Source organism: Dermacentor andersoni, chromosome 3 (genome assembly GCF_023375885.2).
Source record: "Dermacentor andersoni chromosome 3, qqDerAnde1_hic_scaffold, whole genome shotgun sequence".
NCBI lineage: Eukaryota > Metazoa > Arthropoda > Arachnida > Ixodida > Ixodidae > Dermacentor > Dermacentor andersoni.
In genome coordinates, this window is record NC_092816.1 from 16,544,531 (window position 1) to 16,566,149 (window position 21,619).

Below are 21,619 nucleotides of genomic sequence, written 5' to 3' on the forward strand. Positions count from 1 at the left end.
CAGCGTAGGGTAGCAAACCTAGTGTTCCCTTCTGGTTAACCTCTCTGCCCCTTTCTCTCTCATTGGGTACAGACCAACGCCGACGGGAAACATTTCGTGCACTACCGAAATGTGTCGCCAGCGTTGTGAGAGGCCTGGTAGCTGTGACGGGGCTGTTCTTTCTGCCCAGCAGCAGTTGGCTTGCGTGCGGCGTCACGCGAACATGCCGTACCTCGGAGGCAGAGCGCAACGCTTATATATATATATATATATATATATATATACATACAAAGGAGTGAAAGGCAGGGAGGTTTACCAGGATTAAAGCCTCCGGTTTGCAACCCTGCAGTAGGGGAAGGCAATGGGGTAGTAAAGACGCAAAGAAGAGCGGTGACAAAAAGAAAGGCGCGAAAAAAAAAAGGACGGGATGGCTCATTATAGTAACAGGCCACTGCCATGTAACAGGGTCAACAAAGCCTTGATCGACTTTAGGTGCGACGACAGTTAATGTCAGCATTCCAAGGCTGTCTGTTCTCAAAGTGGCCTGTCGTCAAGGCGTGCCAACACGGCCGCTAGGGACAGCCGGTGCGCACTGTATCGAGGACAGTGACAATGTACGTGTTCTATAGTCTCCTCGCCGCCGCAGTGACTGCAAGCCGCGCTCTTGTCCATCTCGGAAGGTGAAAGATCTTGTGAAAGCGACACCAAGCCACAGTCGGTAAAGTACCACTGTCTCGAGTCGAGAGAGTCCAGATGGGGGGTCGAAGTTGAGGGGACGGGTCTAGTCGGTGTAAACGTGTGTGCTTCAAGCTTGTTGCGTTCCATAAAGATATTATGGTTTCATTTGCAAGCACACAAATTTTGATTGCTGTGTCTGTTCTTGAGAATGGAATGAAGTCTTGCAAGCCGCTTAATTTTGCTATCGCTATCAATGCTTCGCAGCAACGTCTTCACTCCCCCCCCCCCCCCCCCCCCCCCCGTACACCTTTGAGCGAAGCGGCCACGTTTTCAATTTACCGTCATTTCGTTGTCTTTTTTTCTACATCGGGAACGCCCTCACAAGCTCTCTCTTTTATTAAAAAAGAAAGCGCTACATGCACCTTTCAAATCAGCTTTCTGGCTTCGGTAACTGTTGAACCCTTCGTATTTTGTTCGTGATGAGAGAGATGGTTCAGATTGCGATATTCAAGTGGACAAACATGGTATATTAAGCGTTCGACCACAACCGAATATATGAGCGAGAGTGCTAGAACTAAAACATGGCTAAGCTAAACTTATACCTAATCTAATGGGGCGTGTCACCAAGTGGCACCTGTTGAATCGGGACGCCATTGAAAGGCGGGGTAATACACGGAGAAGGTAAGGCGTGCGGCTGTGTTCCCCCTCGCGTCGTGCCGTCTGCGTTGCCCATGGCCTCACAAACCCCGTTGTCACTCGTCAGGAGTAGAGCTATCTCCTGCCTTGTTTACGGAGCCCTTAAACAAGGGCGAGATAAGATTGCCCACGTGACAAACAGCACGTTCCTCTGGTGTGCGCAGCGTCTCTCGAGGTAATCGCACATTGTTGGCAAGAGAAAACGAAGTGACGACATCACCGCCGGCCGCAAACTACGCAGCGACATAACCATCTTGGGTTTCGAGTTCCACCACGAAGACGGGTCCTGAACTTGGCCCTTGATTGCATTTCTTGGCAGAGGCCAAGGTGAGATCTCAGCTGACGCGACTGAATCTCCATTCGCGCGACGTCGGCAGGAAAGCGAAAGGCGTCAGCCTACTACACTGCAGACACCGCAGGCGTCCAACTCAATCTCTTCCTCAGGCGAAGGTCAAGATAACGGACGTTATATGCGCAATTAGATAACAGACCGGCACATGTCAAGACTAGCCGCAATAAAGCTCAGCTGTCCTTTCACGATGCGTTTTCTTAAATGTTTCTTAAAAGCTATGTGCAAAACGACACGGCCACCCATGACACTAATACGTCGCAGTTAAGCGAAGACGGGTAGGTAAAAAAATGTATATGCTAATAATGCCGTAGTGCCTTTGCAGACTGTGACTCATCGAATATCCTGAACACAATTTACATGGTCGGATACTTACGGGACTTACGGTGTCAGGAGAACGGCTGGGTATTCATTTTCACGAAGATCACGAAAGGTTTACTTTGAGAGCATGACGGAGATCAGCAAATATTTCGGCTTCGTGGCAAGTCGAAGTTGAATAAATATAGGGATTTGGGACACGGAGGTTGCAATGAGTTTAAATGTAAAAGCAAAATCACTGCCATAGCAAGTGGCCTGATAGAAAGGTGCACACGTACGCAGCGAATTTCATTCACTTGATATCGTTATCGCCTGCATTGATAAAGTTCCACTTCAAGTCAAGTTGTAGGAGAGCTTCGTCACAGCAGATATCATGCCATTGTATAACCGGCCGCAGGCGATGTAGAAGATCGTCGCAAGCATTACTGCCTCGATCTAGAAGTGTAATGAAAAAAAGTTGGGAGGTCGGTTGGGAGTAAAAGATAATGCTGCAGGATGATAGACATTACATTGCTTCATTTATCAGTCAGTAGATCACTTGACTAATTCACTGAATAAAATAGTAGAGTGAGTTAGTGAATGCGTTCGTATTTGTAATGAAGCCTAGAATGGGTGCATGTACTGGTAGTTATTCATTAGCCTCCTTGCGTTTTCCATATTGCATTCTAATGGTCGAAGTGAAGCAATATAAAAAAATGATGGACACTTTTACGATTAAGGTTACGGGATTAGACGACCACAAACAGAATCCAGCCCAGGCGTGGCATGAAAATATGCGTCGAGAGTCTTCTGTGTGTGTGATAAAGAGATGGAGGAGGGGGGGGGGGGGGGGGGGCAGGAAAAAGGCAGGCACACGTATGTGAGGTGAACCAGATCTGAATATCTGGTTGTCTACCTTGCACGGAAGTAGATAAGAAGATGCAGAAGGATTTGAAGGAGAGGAAGGTGGCGATGAGCGCACAGTAGAGGACAGGAAGTGTAGGCGTTCACACGGGCCAGTACATCGCGAAAAAAGCAATGTTTGGATGGCTTTGTGCGATGATGATCATGTCGATATTGAAGAATCACGTGTTCTGGTCGAGGCTGGTCGTTTAGTAAAACCAAGGAAAGAGTGACTGTCTGTACACGCAGGACAGTTGGTATGGAATGTGGGCGATATTTTCCTCCGCAGCGGTCACAGGTAGTGGTGTCGACTGTCCCTATGCTGTATGTGTATTTGTGAACGATGCTTTCGGATTAGACTCCGTAGACACCGAAAATTCAACGTAGGGCAGTTGGAATGTAGCCGGGCCAGGTGTTTATAAATTACGGCCCATTCCATTCGCGCATCGGACAGGTGTGATAAGTGGGTCGGTTTATGACGAGTGATGGCAGTCGGTTGATTGTGAACTGTAGGCGCCTGCGTGTCAGTGACGCCTGACTGAAAAAGGACCGTGCGCCCAATTTTGCAGGAAATCACCGCTAAGCAAATAAGCTTCCTACGGGGGAAGCTGAATGCCAAAGGATCTCTAATGAAGAGCTTTTGGACAATTACAGGCACGACCAGTGCGCAGTGCCTTGATTGAAGCGATCTAGCCTTATTGTTTTGACAAGATACTGATACTTACAAGAAATGAAAGCAATGTTCCCACCAATAACTCAGTGACTTCAAAGAAAGCGCATTTGCGCTCAAATATATGTTTATAGTTGATGTAGCCTTGCGTATTTATTGCTTGAAAATTGACGAACATTCGACAAAAAAAATTAATGATAGCGATACGTTCTGTGGGTAGCGCCATCATGCACATAGACAACATGTCTATAAATTGTCAATTTCACCCGAAGTCGAAGCAGTGAAAGCGATAGCAAGGTTTAACATCGCGCTGAAGGCATCAGGAAGCTAACGTGCTGATGTGGTTTGCACACAGCTGCTCTGCACGAGCGCTGATGCATGCGCGCACAGCGCTCATTCAAGCAGGGGAAGCCAGAACGCTGTCCCGAGTTATGCAGAGCCAATTGAGCGTAGCGTGACAATGCCTCCATAGCACTTGGCTTCGTCGCTTTTGCAGCCAAACGCACTGCGCGTCTTTGAATATCTAACCCTCGATGGGCGAGCCGCGCATGCGCGTAAGTACTGCCGAAGCACGATGCCAAACGCGCTTAATTCGATCGTCCGTATAATTGCTATCGCAAGAATTGTCACCGTTATTTGCATCGATTCAGTCTCTTCACTAAAGATATCACAGTTCAGTTGTTCGCTTTATTTTAGAACGTCTCGGCCGTTTCAGAAGAAGGCAGCCGTCTATTCGGATACAGTTACCCAGGATCTAAATCTTAGTATGATGGCAGACACTGACTTAAGTAGCCAAGGAAGCAGTTTCACACCATTTCATTTCCGCCTCAGTTTCTCTGTTCCGTCGTGGCGCTTTTGTGTAGAGATGAATGATAAGCTTAATTTAGGGCGTTCAGGGTATCATGACGAGATTTGTCAGTATTGTGTTAGTGCTAATAACGGGTATTTGTTCTTCCCATTCGCTAGGTGTATTCTGTTTTTGTCTTGTTTCTTTTACCGGCTATAAGTCTTGCTTCTTCAAACGACACTTTTTTTGCAAAATGGTATCCGGCAGTCTTGATTCCGCACAGCTGAAACGCGTGTCAAAGGTGTTATCTAACATAAAGTTAGTTTCAGGTGGCTTTTTCTGAAGTCGAACTAGTCCACGCAAAGGACAGTTAACTTTACGAAAACAATCCCCTTAATGTCGTATACGTTTTTGCCGTTTAACATATCAATGGCTTCGTTAATCACACGTGAACAGCCTGTTAACTACAAGTTCATGACAGATGCGGAGCCAGGAAAGTAACAGTGCTGGATGGCGTCCGCCATTATTGTCGCATCTGCAAACGGAGCTGCCATCAGGTTTGTTTTGCTACAGTGAAATAACTGTGCTGCTTACCGGCAGCTCTTTCTACAAATAAAATGCAGCTCCTGTCATATTTTAACCTACAAACGCACGTAAAATCATTGCATCATTATAGGTCAAACATCACGCTCTTGGAAAACGGCATGGTACTAAGCAAAAGAAGTAACTGGTCGGTGAGTCAGCAGCAGACGCTAACCATAGCGGTGTTTCCAGGTCTCACAGCGGGACTGGCTCCGATGTACCTGACGGAGATATCGCCGGTGCGGTACCGGGGCGCGGCTGGCACCATCTACCAGCTCGTGCTCACGCTATCCATCCTGCTGGCACAGCTGCTCGGTATCCCCCAGATTCTGGGAAACGACGAGTTGTGGCCGTACTTATTCAGTAAGTATCCATGGTTTGCACTATCCTCGTCGCAAGTGTATTCATAGGCAGAGCATTAACAACGACGGATGTAGATGTTATTGCCAATTTTTCATTTGTAAGGCAGAATATATATCCGCGCAAGAGGCAGGGAAGATATAGCTGAGGCGGCTCTTCGCGGCATCACGTGACAGATCTCACCAATTTGATCAAAGCTGTACGCCAAAACATTGTCCAACACAGAATAGCAATACCGATTATAAATATGAAGTGCCTTACAGATCCTTTGCGTGAGACTGTTTCACTTCACTCTTCCCCGCGGTCGTACCCCTCCGACATGGTGGCGCTGCTGAGTTTCGATGCAGATTCTGTTCGAATTAAGAGAGTGGATGCTACGTACGTAAGTGGCTTTCAGCACGTCTCACGCACATCTGTCACTCAGCAGCGCAGACGCTACGTGCTTTCTGACATTCGCTGTCCCGCCACACGGAAGGAAGCCGAGCTACTCGCTCAAGTAATTTGGGCGTTTCCTGCAAACTGTCTATCTAGACGTGCAAACATGAGTCCTGTGTTTAGAACAATTCTTAGTCATGTTGTGACCGTAAAATGTTAATGCTAAAGGACGGGTAGCTAGTTAATCGGCCGAAATAATGCAGGAGAGTGTGCAACCAGCCGCGGTAGCCCGCTGAGCCTGTAACCCGCTGCTGAGTTCGAAGGCGCGAGTCCAATGCTGGCTGTCGCGGCCGCATTTCGATGGGGGCAACATGCAAGAACGCTCGTCTACTTTGGTCTGGGTGCACGTTGAAGACCGCGAGGCGGGCGAAGTTCGTCTGGAATTCCCCACTACTGTGGGCCTCGTAATCATATTACGGTTTTACTGGAATGTAGAACCCCAGGATTTAACTAAGTAATGGCGCTGAAAGAAACAGTGCTCTCAAAGTGGACGTATTATCTGCGCCCAGAAGGTCGCAGTCGCGTGCGGTGCTAAGATGGCCGGTCTTGTGGGCAATTAGCCAACATCTGACGTCCATATCTCCTCTAGCTGTGCACGAAAAAGAACACGCGACCGGAAAAAAAGAATGGAAAGCGATAAACATGCTTCCTCAAGGAAATTCGCTGAAACAAAAACAACTGTACTTGGAAATTTTGAGGAATGACCGAAATATCGTTCAGCGCTGCGTGGTTTCTCAGGTTACTCGAGCGTCGTGTGGTTCGTTTGACAAATGGCTGTTTTGACAAAGCTTCAGATATGCACTTTCGCGGTAAAAACGTGTGTTCCGGCAAGAAAAGGAAAAAAAAGCGAAAAAGAAAGGATAATTCAGATGAATAATTATAAAGGTAGTCGCTGAAGCAGACGATTGCTAGTAAAGAGGAAACAATAGCCATATAATTATAGTCGCAATAAAGCTTTGGTTTAGGCTAGTTGGTTCGTTCTTTAAGTTGGCAGTCTGCGCCCTCGCTGTTCTCGTGTCCATTCTTCTTCCGTGTAATTTCGCGGTGCTCTGTCTATAATTGATTATTTGCACTCGCACAAAAATCGGACCATACGCTATAAACGACATTGCCTTGGGCGGCAAACGAGTTCTGCCGTGAGCCACTGCTCACTTTACTCCTTCCTCGCAGCGCTCACTGTGGTGCCATCGGTGCTGATGGTGGTGACGCTGCCTTTCTGCCCGGAGTCGCCCAAGTACCTGCTGCTTGTGCGGGGCAGGCCCAAGCAAGCGGAGGAAGGTGAGCGGCCGTGCGGCAAAGCCACCTACTTCTTAGCACGCGCGAAAATATTGTGTTTGTATTTCCTTCAGGAAGCTGCCAGAGAAAGAGAGATTTAAAAAGAAAGTAGTGTACGAGGCTCGCGAATGGCAAACTTTAGTGCCTGCGTTTATTGTTACTTTCTTTGGGTGGAATAATTTGTCCAAATTCTCTGTTAACGGTCGTTTTCCATGAAGAACTGCGTTTCTTGTATTATTATTGTACCGCGGAGAATCGCTGCTTATGATGTTTCGAGCAGATCTATATAAGTGGAAGTATGTTTGGAAACTAGAATTAGAGTTACGGTACATTCCTCGAAAAAGGAGAAACCACCCAATCGCGCTGTGGTAATTTCCCAAAGCGCGCGTTACTCGTCACTCTAGTACCACATGTATAGAGGAACGTAAACGATTGAGCTGCACCACTCGTTTACGCGAGGCACTGCGAAAATTTTAAGGGCTATGGCGGTGCAGATAACCTTTTTCACCATTTAAGGAGAGAGGACATCAGTAAGGGTGTGATATAACGCCTTATGAAATTATTATTTACCTGAAATTTGCGCAAACATTTTTAGTTAATTGCATGATTGCCCATTTTGGAAGTGCGGAACTGAATCTGATCAGTTTTCAAGGCATGCGTCTTCAATATGAATTCTGAGACTAGCGTCCATCTCATGTTATCCCTCCCCACAATCTACCACAAAATTTGCGAGTATCTTATGTAGTCTTGTGCCGCGCGGCGTGGGGTAGACTTTGCGACTGGGGCTCGCCGAGCGTAATTCTCGCTTGCGTAACCTGGACCCTTTGTTACGACTCCAAGTGCCAACTAGCCTCTCCCGCGGGGTTGCAACACTGGTCACCAACGGCTTGGTGGGGCATTTAGGAACGCGTATTCTTCCCGTCTTGGACACCTGTGTGTCTTGGACACCTGTGTGTGTCTTGGACACCTGTGTGTTGGACGCCTGTGTTTCTGAAGAAACCATTGAACACTTGTTGTGCACTTTCCCTCAATACGACGTCCAGCACAGATCTTTACAGACTGCCCTAAGCCGACTGGACTCTAGCAGAACATTTTATGAAAGAAAAATTCTTGGGACCTGGTCACATCAGTCGATAGCGCAGAAAGCTATTCGCGTGCTTCTGCAGTTTTTGAGGTACACTGGCCTCAGCGACCTATAGTAACACTACTGCGCGTCGTGCTATGTGCCCGCCACAGTGCTCATTCTCTCATTCCATTCTTCTTTTCCTATTTCTATTTCCCATTACCTCCAGTGTAGGGTAGCAAACTGAACGCTCGTCTGGTTGACCTCCCTGCTTTTCCCCCTCGCTCTTTCTCTCTCTCTTCAGACTAAATATTAACTGAGGTGCCACATTATCTTTTGGCAAGTTCACCTGAGGATTTTTTGAAAGTGATGAGAGCCCTAACATTTTTAGTATGCAGTTTTTCTGCACGACACACTTGATAAGTGGGGCAGCATACAAATGGTTCCATTTACGAAAGTCTGCAGTTTCAGCGCGTGCTCGCAACCTACTGAAACGTTAAATCTCTCTAATGTATTGCTACGGAGAGAGAGAGAGAGAGAGAGAGAGAGAGAATTAAAGGAAAGACAGGGAGGGTAACCAGAGATTATCTCCAGTTGGCTGCCCTGTACTAGGGGAGAGGGAAAGGGATGGTATGCGCATCGCTGACGCCGTGAAATTTCATCGTGAAATGTGTGCAAGCACAGACTGGTGTATCCAAGGGAGGGGACAGCATCTCCATGTTTCGAACTTCAGATGTGCCTAGAAGGACAAATGCTGAGCAAGCCGGTTTAATTCATGGAACGGAAAGACAGGCGTACAAAACACGGATGCAAGGAAAACGAGCAGGGCAACACACACGCCGACTCAAAGATTAACTGAGCCCAAAGAATCGTGGCCCGGTTGGACGCTGTGTAACCTTTAGATGCACTGTCTGGTCTGCAAATGTTTTCCCATACATGTGGGGGGTGAAGGTCTTTTGAGACATAGGAATGTAGAAGTGTACCCTACAGTTGAGCTACGGTCGAGGCATGGCATATCATTATTAGCAGTAGCACGTGCGCAAGTCCGCCCTCGATTGTCTTGCATAGAGGAATTGTCATTCCTAAAGCGTTACCTTTCGCGAATTGCACGCGCGTGTTCATGATTGTCGCGCCGGCGCTGCCTTTACTTGAGCATGCGCAGATTAGCTTCATGACTTCCTTCATCTCTGTTGGGGTGGAGATGAAGACTGACATGCATACGAAGGCCTGCGTGGATTGCGCACGTAAATGGGAGGTTTTCATCAGCGACTACACAGAAGCGCATTACATAGACTGCGAGAAAAAGATATGTCGCGATAATGAGCACATTCGCATGCTCTGTTATTAAGTGTAGTAAAACGAAATGTTGACGGCTTGGTACGAATTAATTTTCTTGTATATTTCAATGCGCACAGTTGACAAAGCACAAAACAGGAACATACAGTACGAGCGCTGACTCGTAATTGACTTTTTTATTTAGAAGAAAGCACAAATTAATAGAGAGAATCATGATGAAAAATAAAAAAGAAAACCTGAACGAAATGCGCGCTCACATCTACAAGAAAATCAGGACTGCTATTAAGAACAAAGCTACGAAATTCAGTTGCCAGTCAGCGCTGTTTAATTTTTTCTTTTCGTAAGCACAACGCATACTATTATTGCGTACTTCGACTTTTGATATCTCTCACACCAAAGTGAACGTACAAACGAAAAAGGATATAGTACAACTGTTGCCTCTTGTCGTTGTGTTGCTGATACAACCAGAAATAAAATTCGAGAAACAATTCTCTATTTGATGTCAGCGACAGCGCTAACTCCTGGCTAACAGCACCCACTGCCTGCTTTATTTCTCGGCAGCGCTTATCCGGCTACGTGGTACACGTGACGTAGACAAAGAGATGGCCGTCATGAAGAACGAAGCCGAGGCTGCCGAATTCGTGCCCAAGGTGAGCTCCGCTACCTGTCGCTTTAGCTGCTGCTTGACGATTGGCGTGCTGAATGGAGCGTGAAAGTAATATGTTGTGTGTTTAAAAACTATATTATGCTCACTCATGAAGCAACATCTTTACCGCAACAAAAGGTTTTAAAAGATATGTTACTTGAAGGAAGAAGGATTTGCACCGTTAGCTCTGCTGCACTTGACCACGCTACGCTGTCAGCTGTGCACGCAACCCGGACCGAAATAAAGCACTAAGCAGCACTGCCCTATTACAAAACCCAGTGCCACTAAAACTCACGCCTGTACCAGAAAGAAAAAGTTGCTGTCCGTATTCAGCAGTATGCTTGGAAGTGCCACAACATTGATTTTCACTTGCAATTGCTATTTTAACTTCGAAAAAAAGTTCTACATGAACCACCGACCTGGGACGGTGTATGGGCTGTTACTGCCGATTTTGATAGCCGTTTCTTGTTCTTCACGCAAATTATCTGCAACGTTTCCTTAGTTCAGTGATGCCTTTCAGTCAACACGCCTGTCTATTCATATATCTTCGTCAGAGAAGCGCAGGCTAGTGCTGGGAGCCTTCGGCGATAGCACATATACCTGTGTTTATGACGCGTCACATCAGCGGTCATCGCTTCTTGTACTGGCACTGTAGACATGAAAAAATTGTTTATTTAAGAACACTGATACGAAAGCTGAAATATAGCGTGATTTATCCTTGTTAGATTTCTTCATTCCTGAGTCTATAGACGCGCCGATAGCGTGAGGACGGACTCGGCGGATACGCTAGGCCTAAGCTTCGGTGGGGACCGATCTCGGCGCGGGTAGCTGGCGAAAGCTAAAATGTGTGTATTTGAGCCTCAGGACATTTTTTAGTACAATAGGGAAAGTGGAAGCGCACGAATCATCTCAGCTTTGTTATCGGTGCGATAATATCACTCAGAGATAGGCTTCGAACTCGGGGTCCGTTCGCGCGCGTCTGAACGACTTCTGCATTTCATGTCCACTCCATAACACTGCGACAACGGCGACAACTCCCAGTCATACGTTACGTGCGAACTACTAAAAAACGCGGCTTCCTCTGCGTTTACGTGGTTTCGTTCAAGAATTTAGCTACCCGCCCAGTCAAAAGGGAAAATGAAAAAAAAATACGAAAGTGATTTTCAGTTTCAAATGTGCATGAATAAACAGGGCAGCTCACGCACCTTTATTTCAAGCTGTGACACGAAATAGGGTTTTATAACCCCAAGATATATCGTTATTTAGAACAAGAGACTAATATCAAGCGATGAAATTGTATAAAGCATTTAATATTCAGAAGCGCTCGTCCTTGCGTACTGGAACCAGCGCGGCACAAACACACCCAGCGCAGTTTCCAGTGCGAACCAGCGAACTACAGCGAGAACCAGCGCCTGTACAGCACAAACCAGTGCGCCCCAGCGTCATGGCAGTGGAACCAGCGTCTCTTCCAGTGTGACCCAGCTCTTATCCAGCGTCCTCACTGGTGTCCCAGTGAGTCCCAGCGAGTACCAGCGTACCCAGTGCGACCCAGCGTCAAAAAGCGCGCTGGTTTCACACTGGAAGACGCTTGTTGTTGCAATAGGGTGCGCTTATTATGCCTGCCTTTGGCTGCGTCTTCAACTGTCCTGGCGCATTTGAGAGGTCTTATGGCTGCGCTTTCGCTGTCGTGGAAGGCTCCGTATTCGATTCCGCTGCCAATGGCTACTGCTGATGCGATTGAAAAGTTGACGCTGTGGAAAACACACAAGCTCCCAAGAGCTGTTTTTGCTGACGGGTTCTCACATAAATTTATGTGCGTAAAAAGCAAGGCAATCAAATAAGCTTAAAATTTAACGGATGGTCTCCGTCAAAGTCAATCAAATGGGCTATAAATTGAAGTAAAAGCACTCACGCATATAGGGAATACGCTACTAGTGACCAAGAAGGGTGTGCTACATCGATCAATTTCTCTTTTTGTAAATGAAGTTGGGGTGCTGCGCTTGCTTCAGACTGCGCTGTTTAGTCTCGGCATTTGAGACAATTCAAAGCTCGTTATTTCTGAGTCATGAAGGGGAACAGTTACGTATAATTTTCACATATTGAGCTTGCGGTGGTCTCGCGATTTCTCGCGTGATTTTTTTTTCGCACACGTTGGCGATCGCGACTGAAGCTTTAGAAAACAGTGATGGATGCAGCAGTCAAAGAAAAAATTTGACGTACGCGTTGCTCTGCTTGCAGTGCATGCGGAACGGTTTTAGCACATGCAGGAGCAGACATCGCCTTAAGGGAAATTTGTCTAAATAGTTGTCTTAACATTTATGGGCATACCTCTAGAGACATAAGAGTGTTTGCCTCCTGGCCTTCCTATGATGTAGTGCTCACACGGAGGTGATATAATTTGGAAGTGATTATTTGCGATATACCTTTCCTCTAGCTGAGTTTTCCTGGGCGCCCATTGTTTCCCATATATGTGCAGGTGACTTTGCCAGAGATGATTCGCAACGCTGCTCTTCGAGCACCGCTTATCGTCTCGTTAATGGTCATGTTGGCCCAGCAGCTGTCCGGAATTAACGCGGTGAGTTCTTCGACACTCATTATTTGACTGCACACCGGCGCATGTATTTGAGACACAAGTGCATGTACCAGGCGACTGTGGAACACCTTGCATTCGCCCGGTTGTGTTTGTGTAAAATATACAAGCATAGCATCTACGTTATTCTATGTTGGAACAACCCTGCAGGGAAGGCCTTATGAAACAAAGAGCGGGAGAATAAAACAGCAGAAGGACCAGTACGAGAATACCGTAGAGCATAATTGATATCTCCATTAGTTAAGCTCTTAATTGCCACACCAATTCTCTGTCTAAAATGTCATATGCATATCCATCATATGTCGAATATTTCGTTCTAGTCATTTCGCAGTTTCGTGTCATTATAGATTTTTTTTACATGAGTTCTTTGAATACCTTTGCTTGTGCGAAAATCACAGGTTCCTACACATATCTCTTTTAGGGGAAGCTTTGTGTATTACGCACACGATTTTTTTCGTTATTGGAATTGGAAATCAGTGGCAGCGAAAGCACTTTGAGCTTCATAGTGATAAGAGCACCACTTTCGCGGCGCGGCTTTCAGTTAGTGAAGCGCGGCGCACCGTGCCGTTTCGGGCCGTTGTGCGTGCGGCACTGACTTATCTACCATTCGACAAAAAGCGCCCTACATTACGGTAATTAATAAAGAGAAAATCAAACTCTGAAAATCAGAATCAGTAATTACATTGCCACGTGGTTCAAGGGGGAAGACAGATTTCCGAATAGAAGAGAGGTTACTTTTCTTTAAGCGATGTTCTCTCACCCCTTTTCGCTCTCAGTTTATCAATTCTTCGTCACAGCGTGAGTGGTGAGCTGCAAGCCTTTGCTGTCACTGATATGCCTCCGTGTGGTCGGAAGCAGTGATTGCGGAAAGGTGAAATCAGCGGCTCTGAACAAAAGAAAAACCAGAGCTCACGTTGCTTTGCTTACGACTTGCATGAAGTGGGCGCTCGAAGAAATGCAAAGTGGCTTTGATTCCATGGGCGTAGCAGCCGCGATCAGTTGGGTGCACTCGTTAGGTGCTTAACGCACATCCTGAAGATGGTCAGCATTAAACCATTCGACTATGCCTAATTGTGCGTTTCTATCATGTGCTCATTTTCATTTTATTTCCTTTCATTTATTTGGTTCCTTAGACAGTGTCTTAGAAGAGCTCTAGGCTAAAGGCTAAATTGCCGGACGTTGCCTCGACGCCCTTTACAAATATACCAATAAGATAGTTACATAGTCCATTGCATAGATCAGCTCGCGCAAACCTCACGCAACACCATTAAAAGGCAAAAAATTCTAGAAGCATAAGAAATATCAGATATAAACACACATTGCTGTTAAACAGCGTAGCATCCCTCATTGTGTTAATAAACGAGAAAATAAGCATCAGAGCGTGAGAAATGACGGACTTGCACCATCAATGTATGCATAAAATCATAATGCGGTAGTAGGAAATGAACAAAGCGAGGGCAGTTAATGCGCATATATTGATCGTAATTGAAGCACGAGGCACATCCGTAACTGTTAAAAGAAATTACGCGAAACATCAGTCATTTGCCGCGGCACATTTCAGTGCTCGCAGAAAAAGTCTTGCCTCTTATGTAAACGACATTTTGTTGGAAATAAGTACATTTCTAGCTTCTTGTTTGAACCAGAAGAAACATTTCTTTTTTGGAAATCTGTTTTTTTTCTAGAAGTTTTAATAATTTTATTACCTGGGAATGTAATGTCTGTCGGTAATAATTCCTTCTAACCGCCGGTTTCCTTCGCTATGGCTCTCGAATAGCGTATGTTTTAGCGTTTTCAAACTTGCATAGTACACTTCCTTTTTTTTTTTTTGGGGGGGGGGGGGGGGGGACGACGACGACGACGAAATAAGTCTTTTATAGTTTAAAAATTTCGAGGAGCATATAGATGATTAAGCCGCCGATCGAATCAGTATTTTCTTAATTCATTGAGAGCACCTGACCACCACTGCAGGCCATCTTCTTCTCGACGGACATCTTCAAGACGGCGGGCCTGTCCGCCGAAGGGGCCCTGCGCGCCACGCTCGGCCTGGGCCTGGTCAACGTCCTCATGACGCTGGTCTCCATGGTCGTCGTAGAACGTGCGGGCCGCCGGACACTGCTGCTCACTGGCCTCGCCGGCATGGCGCTCTGCACCGTCGTACTCACCATCACGCTCGCCCTCAAGGTGAAAACCTTCGCAGTGCAATGCCCAGAAGTGTTAACAAAACGATCATCCTCCGCAACAGCTGTGCTTGTTGGCAGGGATAAATCTGCTGACTGTGCAATTTCTTTCTGACACATAACAATGCGTTTTCGCCAGGAACTTAGAAGACAGTCCCTCACTCTTATCACCTGTATCAACAATGTGATTTTTCATACAATTCTATCTTGATGACGGCCGTGTGTTCCTTCAGTCGTGTTTTACACAGTCAATTTTGTCGGAAATCCTTCTGTGTGGCCCTACTGTGAACGCAAAAGAGCATCACCATGTGTTCCTTGCCGAAAAAGAAGTCAAGCCAAGTACTTTTTTAAACTAAGTGTCGTGCTTCGCCTGCAATGACACAGGGGCACAAAGCGGACAGACAAAGCATCTCATTTTAAGCAAGCACGTAGAGTTTGTGCTGATCCGGTTGTCACCTGCTAGGGAGTTTCACAAAGCACTTGCCGAAGTTAAATAACAGTTGCACGTCGTATAATAATAGGATGAACGGGCTCAAAACAGTTCTGAATCACTCGAAAGATTTTTGTAATGCATTTTATTCTCTAACTATGAAGTTGAGGGTATGATGGAAACTCTCCTGGTTGCGAAGTGATCACGGTACATTTAAGTAATGGGGAAAAATATTAGAGATACCGACGACATAAAGATGCTAAAATGCTTTAAAAAGCTATAAAGCCAAGACGCTTAAAAGAACGGACAAACGAATGTCGAGGATCCCACGAGGAAAGCTTCTTGTCAAGGCTTCCGTGCAGGAGCTGCAACGCCTTTTACTTGTTCCCGCAGTAATCTTTAACATTTTTAAACAATTTACCATTCATCATCATCATCATCATCAGCCTGGTTACGCCCACTGCAGGGCAAAGGCCTCTTCCATACTTCTCCAACTACCCCGGTCATGTACTAATTGTGGCCATGTCGTCCCTGCAAACTTCTTAATCTCATCCGCCCACCTAACTTTCTGCCGCCCCCTGCTACGCTTCCCTTCCCTTGGAATCCAGTCCGTAACCCTTAATGACCATCGGTTATCTTCCCTCCTCATTACATGTCCTGCCCATGCCCATTTCTTTTTCTTGATTCCAACTAAGATGTCATTAACTCGCGTTTGTTCCCTCACCCAATATTCTCTTTTCTTATCCCTTAACGTTACACCCATCATTCTTCTTTCCATAGCTCGTTGCGTCGTCCTCAATTTAAGTAGAACCCTTTTCGTAAGCCTCCAGGTTTCTGCCCCGTAGGTGAGTACTGGTAAGACACAACTGTTATACACTTTTCTTTTGAGGGATAATGGCAACCTGCTGTTCATGATCTGAAAATGCCTGCCAAACGCACCCCAGCCCATTCTTATTCTTCTGATTATTTCCGTGTCATGATCCGGATCCACGGTCACTACCTGCCCTAAGTAGATGTATTCCCTTACCACTTCCAGTGCCTCACTACCTATTGTAAATTGCTGTTCTCTTCCGAGACTGCTAGACATTACTTTAGTTTTCTGCAGATTAATTTTTAGACCCACTCTTCTGCTTTGCCTCTCCAGGTCAATGAGCATGCATTGCTCACCATTACCATCACAGCATATTTATGTGGCCGGTGTCAGTGCTCTCTTTCTCGTACTGAGCTCTGCTTGCTAATTGGTAATTGTATAAGCAAGTTATCACCTATAACTATATCCTTAATCAACATTTAAAGATCCGTTTATAGGCCATAAATTAAGTAAGAAAGTTGCAGAGAGAGAGAGAGAGAGAGAGATTTGGTGCATCATGGAGGGGTATGCCTGTCGGTATGCCTAGCACGCTACTCCAGATGGAAAGGACGAAAAAGTTGCACAGATTGTTTAGACGCACCCTATGCAGTTGTTTCCTTTAGGCTGCAGTTTTACTTCGCACGTCTTTCGCAGCAGTAATGAAAGCCCACAAAAGTTTTTAAAAAATATGAGGTCACTGAGGTCACTGCTTGTTCGGGCGCCCAGTCCTGATTGAACTCTCTGCCTTTCATTCAACCTTTTCGGCTCTCTTAGCTGCAGTGCCCTGAACTGTGGTGTTGACAGACTACGTTCGCTTCTCTGGTACAAATAAACTTACAGAACGTTTTCATTTTGTCTTTCAACTTCGACCTAGTGCTTATCAATTGTAGCCCTGATGGCTTCCCATAGTCACAAGTTCATGACAGGTACGTCTCGACTACAATATCTTTTGCAAAACTAGGCCTTTCCTTTAGAGGGCGGCCGGCTATTTACTAAATTATCGTCCCATCTCCTTATCCAGCAATATTTGTAAATTACTCGAGCACATCACATAAACTCGTGCGGCACCCAACTTGCCGGACTTATTAAAGACATACACGCACTGATAGATAATGGTTTTCCATTTGACACAATATTTTTATATTCTTCTAAGGCATTTGATCGCGTTCCACACCGTAGGTTGTTACTTAAACTTACACGACTTAACATTCAATCTAATATAATTGCATGGGTTACCGATTTTCTCTCATATAAAATGCAGTTTACATGAGTTGACAATTCTACCTCATGTTATGCTGATGTTACGTCTGGAGTTCCACAAGGCATGCAGCGTACTTGGGCTTTTATTTTTTTCTAATTTATATTAATGATTTCCCTAGTTCTGTGACGCCCAAACTCAGACTTTTTGCCGGTGCCTGTCTACATTATCGATGTGTAACATGTAACACTTATAGCCATTTACGACAAACTAGCCTAGAAGAGATTTGTGCAGGGTGTTCAGATTGGTTACAGCCATTAATATTTCCAAACATAAACTCATGTCTTTCGCCAATAGGCCACGAATTGCAAGCCCCTACTTTCTTGATAAGAGCGCTGCAGAATTCATCACAACTTACAAGTACCTTGTCATAAATCTTCAGTCAAGCTCATCATGGAGTAAACATTTTAATGTTACCCTTGCCTCCGCTGACCGTAAACTCGGACTTAAAAATAGTTTAAAAGAAGTCCCAATTCATATTAAATCATTTGGGGGACGCTTAAGCTTCGCCTTTAAGAGTGGAACGCGAGAGCATTCAAAGCTCCCCGACCGCTTACGCCTCCCGGCAACTGTAGCTTATGTGACCGTAATGTTTACCCGGAAACGCTGGCGGCGAACGCTATGCACGAAGGCGAGCTTTCTGCTAGAAACGCGGCCTTTTGCGTGGGCCGATCCCGGAGGTGGTTCACAGCGCACCAAGAAAATTACATGTTTCATGTTTATGATATGGTATCGTACTTTTAATATTTAAGTCTGAGAAGATTTAACACAAACGGCTTGCGCTGTCGGTGCTTTGTTTCGTGACATTTGCTTGTAGGGCTGTCATTCTCAATATACGAGGAATAACTTTGTCAAGAATGCAAGACAAGGTATGAGCAACTTTAGTGATAGAATGGTGTGGCAATATAACCCACATATACCGCATACAATATAGCAAGGCGTGGTATTATATGTACCTAAATATACACGGAAATTTTGGATCATTGACAACTCCGCCGATGTCGGCGCCGACACCGGCACTGGGAAAACTAGCGTATACGCCTCGTGCACCACCTATAGAGGCGCCACTGAAAGCCACCTAGCGGACGCTTCCAACAGTACACGCGGGAGCAGTAGCAGACGACAGCCCTTTGCAGCAAGGATGGCTGAAATTCGCGGCTGCGATTTCTCCTTTGTTCGGGTGCCAGGCTGCTTCTTCTGCGGTGACAGCTGTAGGGAAGATGCTGACCTCTGTGTGAGCGGGTATGAACACGATGTTACCGGTGTTTGGGACAACATGGTCCCCATACGTGCAAGGTGTGTCCCGTAGACAAACGCCATGAACCGCATTTACATGACGTGGAGCTCATGTTGACTAGCCGATAAATTTTGTTGAGTGATGCGATCTCTCGATGGTTTTTTTTATTCTACCCTTGCCGCAATGCTGCTTCTGTACCTGAATAATAAGCACCCGTCGATAGTGCAGACTTATATCAAACAAATCCGCACGGTGCAATCTCTGCATATGCCGTTGTGATTTTTTTGCCGATGAATATATGTGACATCGCCGAATAACTGCAGTCGAAGACGCCTCAAGAAGAGTAATTGCCAATTTATTGATGGAAACGCGTACACTAGCCGACGAAGTCACCAAACACACGGGTTAATAAAAGCGCGTGTTAGTGCTGTACCGCCGATGCAATTCTGCTGCATACGCCGATGAACTACCGTTCCCGCTGCAGTTTGCGCAATTTTAAATTCCCCAAGGGAGCTGCTTGGAAACGTACAAAGCTAAAGACTGACTAGATTTTCAGTACTTTTTTTATATTACTAGAGAGAGGTGCCACATGATATATTTAAAGGCAGAGCAGCGCCAGTCAAAGTAGATGAGCGCTGGAGGCAAGGCCCGGTTTAGTCGTCTGCAGCGTAAGTATAAGAAAGAATTCAGTTGAGTACAAAACTCACATGCAAGAAGGGACTATGTTGTGAAACAAACAACTCACTCGGCGTGTTAAATTTGCTCAGGCAGCATCGAGGTGTGATGACTTCCCAAACGGGACGTGAACTTTTCAGCGAGAAATGGAACAAAAATACCATATGCAGCAGCTATTAGCAATTCTCGCCCTCAACTACCTATTTTCTAAACACATTTCCAAAAACGCAAGCAATATCTAAGATGCCCTCGGGCGAAAAGAATAAAGCTGTTAAAGAGGCACTTCGTTGGTATCATTCCGATAAGACACAGCGTGATTTATACCCTTTACAAGCACGGCAGGGTGAAAACTTCGCAGCTCAAAAGAATCGACAAGAGTTATGCATGGAGCAGCTAGCAACAGTTAAACATGTGCGAAGCCACGCATAACATAGATGTAAAAACATGAAGTGCGCGACAGCTGGTGCGAGGATTTACCGCGCCACATCAAACCAACAATTTCAGTTCTTGCAAACTTCAGTAGCTTTATGCGCTCGTGCAGTCGTGCTGCCTAGCTAGCGCAACGCGGTAAAGAAGCGGAAAACAATATAAGCGGCAAACAGCATTCCGAACTTTAGCGAAATGCCTTTAAACCTCATGCTGCACTGCAGACGAACTTCGTTGCTCACGCGTCTAACTATGATCGAGTGGAAAAAAACACCGACGAAACAAAGGAACGGATGAGAACAAGAAATTTCCCTTCGAAGCGACGATCCATTTTTGCTACCGTTGCTCCCGCTGATGAGGCTTTGTCGGGAATGATTAGAACCGTATCGCCGGCACGTTTTCACCGGTATTTGAGCTCCCCACCCTGCAACAATCCTTCTTCGACATTCCCTGAAGCTTTGGCCACTCCACACGTGCGAATGGTGTTGCCTATCTTGCTCTGAAAACGGGAATAAGACAGAGAAGCACGATCAACGACACAACAAACTACGGCGCGCGCCAGGCTCCTCTCCCGCGTGTTCTGCGCAAGGCCGCCACCAGTGGCGCGTCCGTCGGCGTGCACGGCGTCTATACACCACATTAATCCGTCCCAAACTAGAACACGCATCTGCCATATAGGACCCCGAACAAACTTATACCCTCAGTAACACCGAAGCCTTGCAAAACCGTGCTGCGCGATTCACTTTTTTTTTTTTCAGATTATTCACATTGCACCAGCGTCACCTCGTTAACGAATAAAGCTGAGTTTGACAACTTGGAACTTCGCCGTAAAATTTCCCTCCTATTACTTTTCCATAAGCTTTAGCACCATCCTTCACGTCGTATCGTATCTTTCGATGTCGTGACCACCCATATAAAGTGAAACGTAAAGTGAAACTTCCAGTCATTCCATTAAGCATATCCGTTCTTACTACGCACAATAACTAAATGGAACGCCTTGCCATCAGAAATTGCCGCGGAACCCAACTTAACTAAGTTTCAAGATCGAATTCGCCGACGACTTGCCCCGTAATCTTATTATTATTACTTTTTTTTGGACTCCGCGGTGTTTTTATCCGGCGGTGTCTGTTGCTGTTTGCTTTTCATTGCGGTGGCCTTATGTTCTCCCAATATGCCCTAATGTGTCCTCTGCAACGTTTGTTTGTGACTCATTTTGTACATGAGCTATGTTTTTACTCTATATTATATTGTGCTTCCTTTTGTTTTCTTTGTTAGTATGATGTATAGTCTGTGACCAACGCCTGTGCGCCTGTGCCCCCCTCCCCCTGTAGTACCTTCGTACTGAGGGTCTTTGGGGGTATCTTGAATTTTAAAAAAATCATTTATTTACAACGAGATATACACATGTTATTGCTAATGTCGTTTCACACGTGCATAAAGGTACATTTATTGTCAGTTATCGCTCGCTGAAGAAAAGGTAAGAGTTAAGAGTAACGTGGGCTTTACTCAATAAGTACTCTTATTGGGTAGAAGCACACTCTGCTGAACAATTTCGAGCGCGCTACGCAGGCACATGCGCAAGCTTCTAAGGTATATGCCAATACGACGATGTGAACGCATTATCTTATTAAAAAAAGAAGAAAACCTTCAAGCGATGTTAAACGAGCCCACCCATGGCTGCTGCCAACAGCTAATGGCAGCTTTTGTATCAATAGTTGTGAAACTCTAGGTAAAATCTGCCTACTGGCGTGGTATGTGACGACAGAAAGTAAAGAACAGAGCAGTGCACTGGTTTCTTCTTCTAGCTCACTGTCTTATTTTGATTCACTGGTGGTTACAGCGCATGAGGCTCAGGCAGGCAGCAGTCACAGCGCGTACGAGGCTGTGGTTTATTCTGGTGGAAAGAGAACGGAAAGTGCTCAGCTTGTTCGCAACGTGTTTCTCTTCGTCAGGAAGAGGT

The 21,619-nt window shown here is 45.8% G+C and overlaps 1 protein-coding gene across 1 annotated transcript in view; it reads left to right on the forward strand.

The window, feature by feature from the left end:
* LOC126520395 (solute carrier family 2, facilitated glucose transporter member 1-like) overlaps positions 1-21,619 on the forward strand; it is a 58,564-nt gene that overhangs the window by 27,036 nt on the left and 9,909 nt on the right. The window contains exons 4-8 of the mRNA XM_050169324.3: positions 5,134-5,304; positions 6,907-7,014; positions 9,932-10,020; positions 12,493-12,591; positions 14,575-14,787. Coding sequence (XP_050025281.1) covers positions 5,134-5,304; positions 6,907-7,014; positions 9,932-10,020; positions 12,493-12,591; positions 14,575-14,787 — 680 coding nt within the window. The remainder of the gene's footprint in view (positions 1-5,133; positions 5,305-6,906; positions 7,015-9,931; positions 10,021-12,492; positions 12,592-14,574; positions 14,788-21,619) is intronic.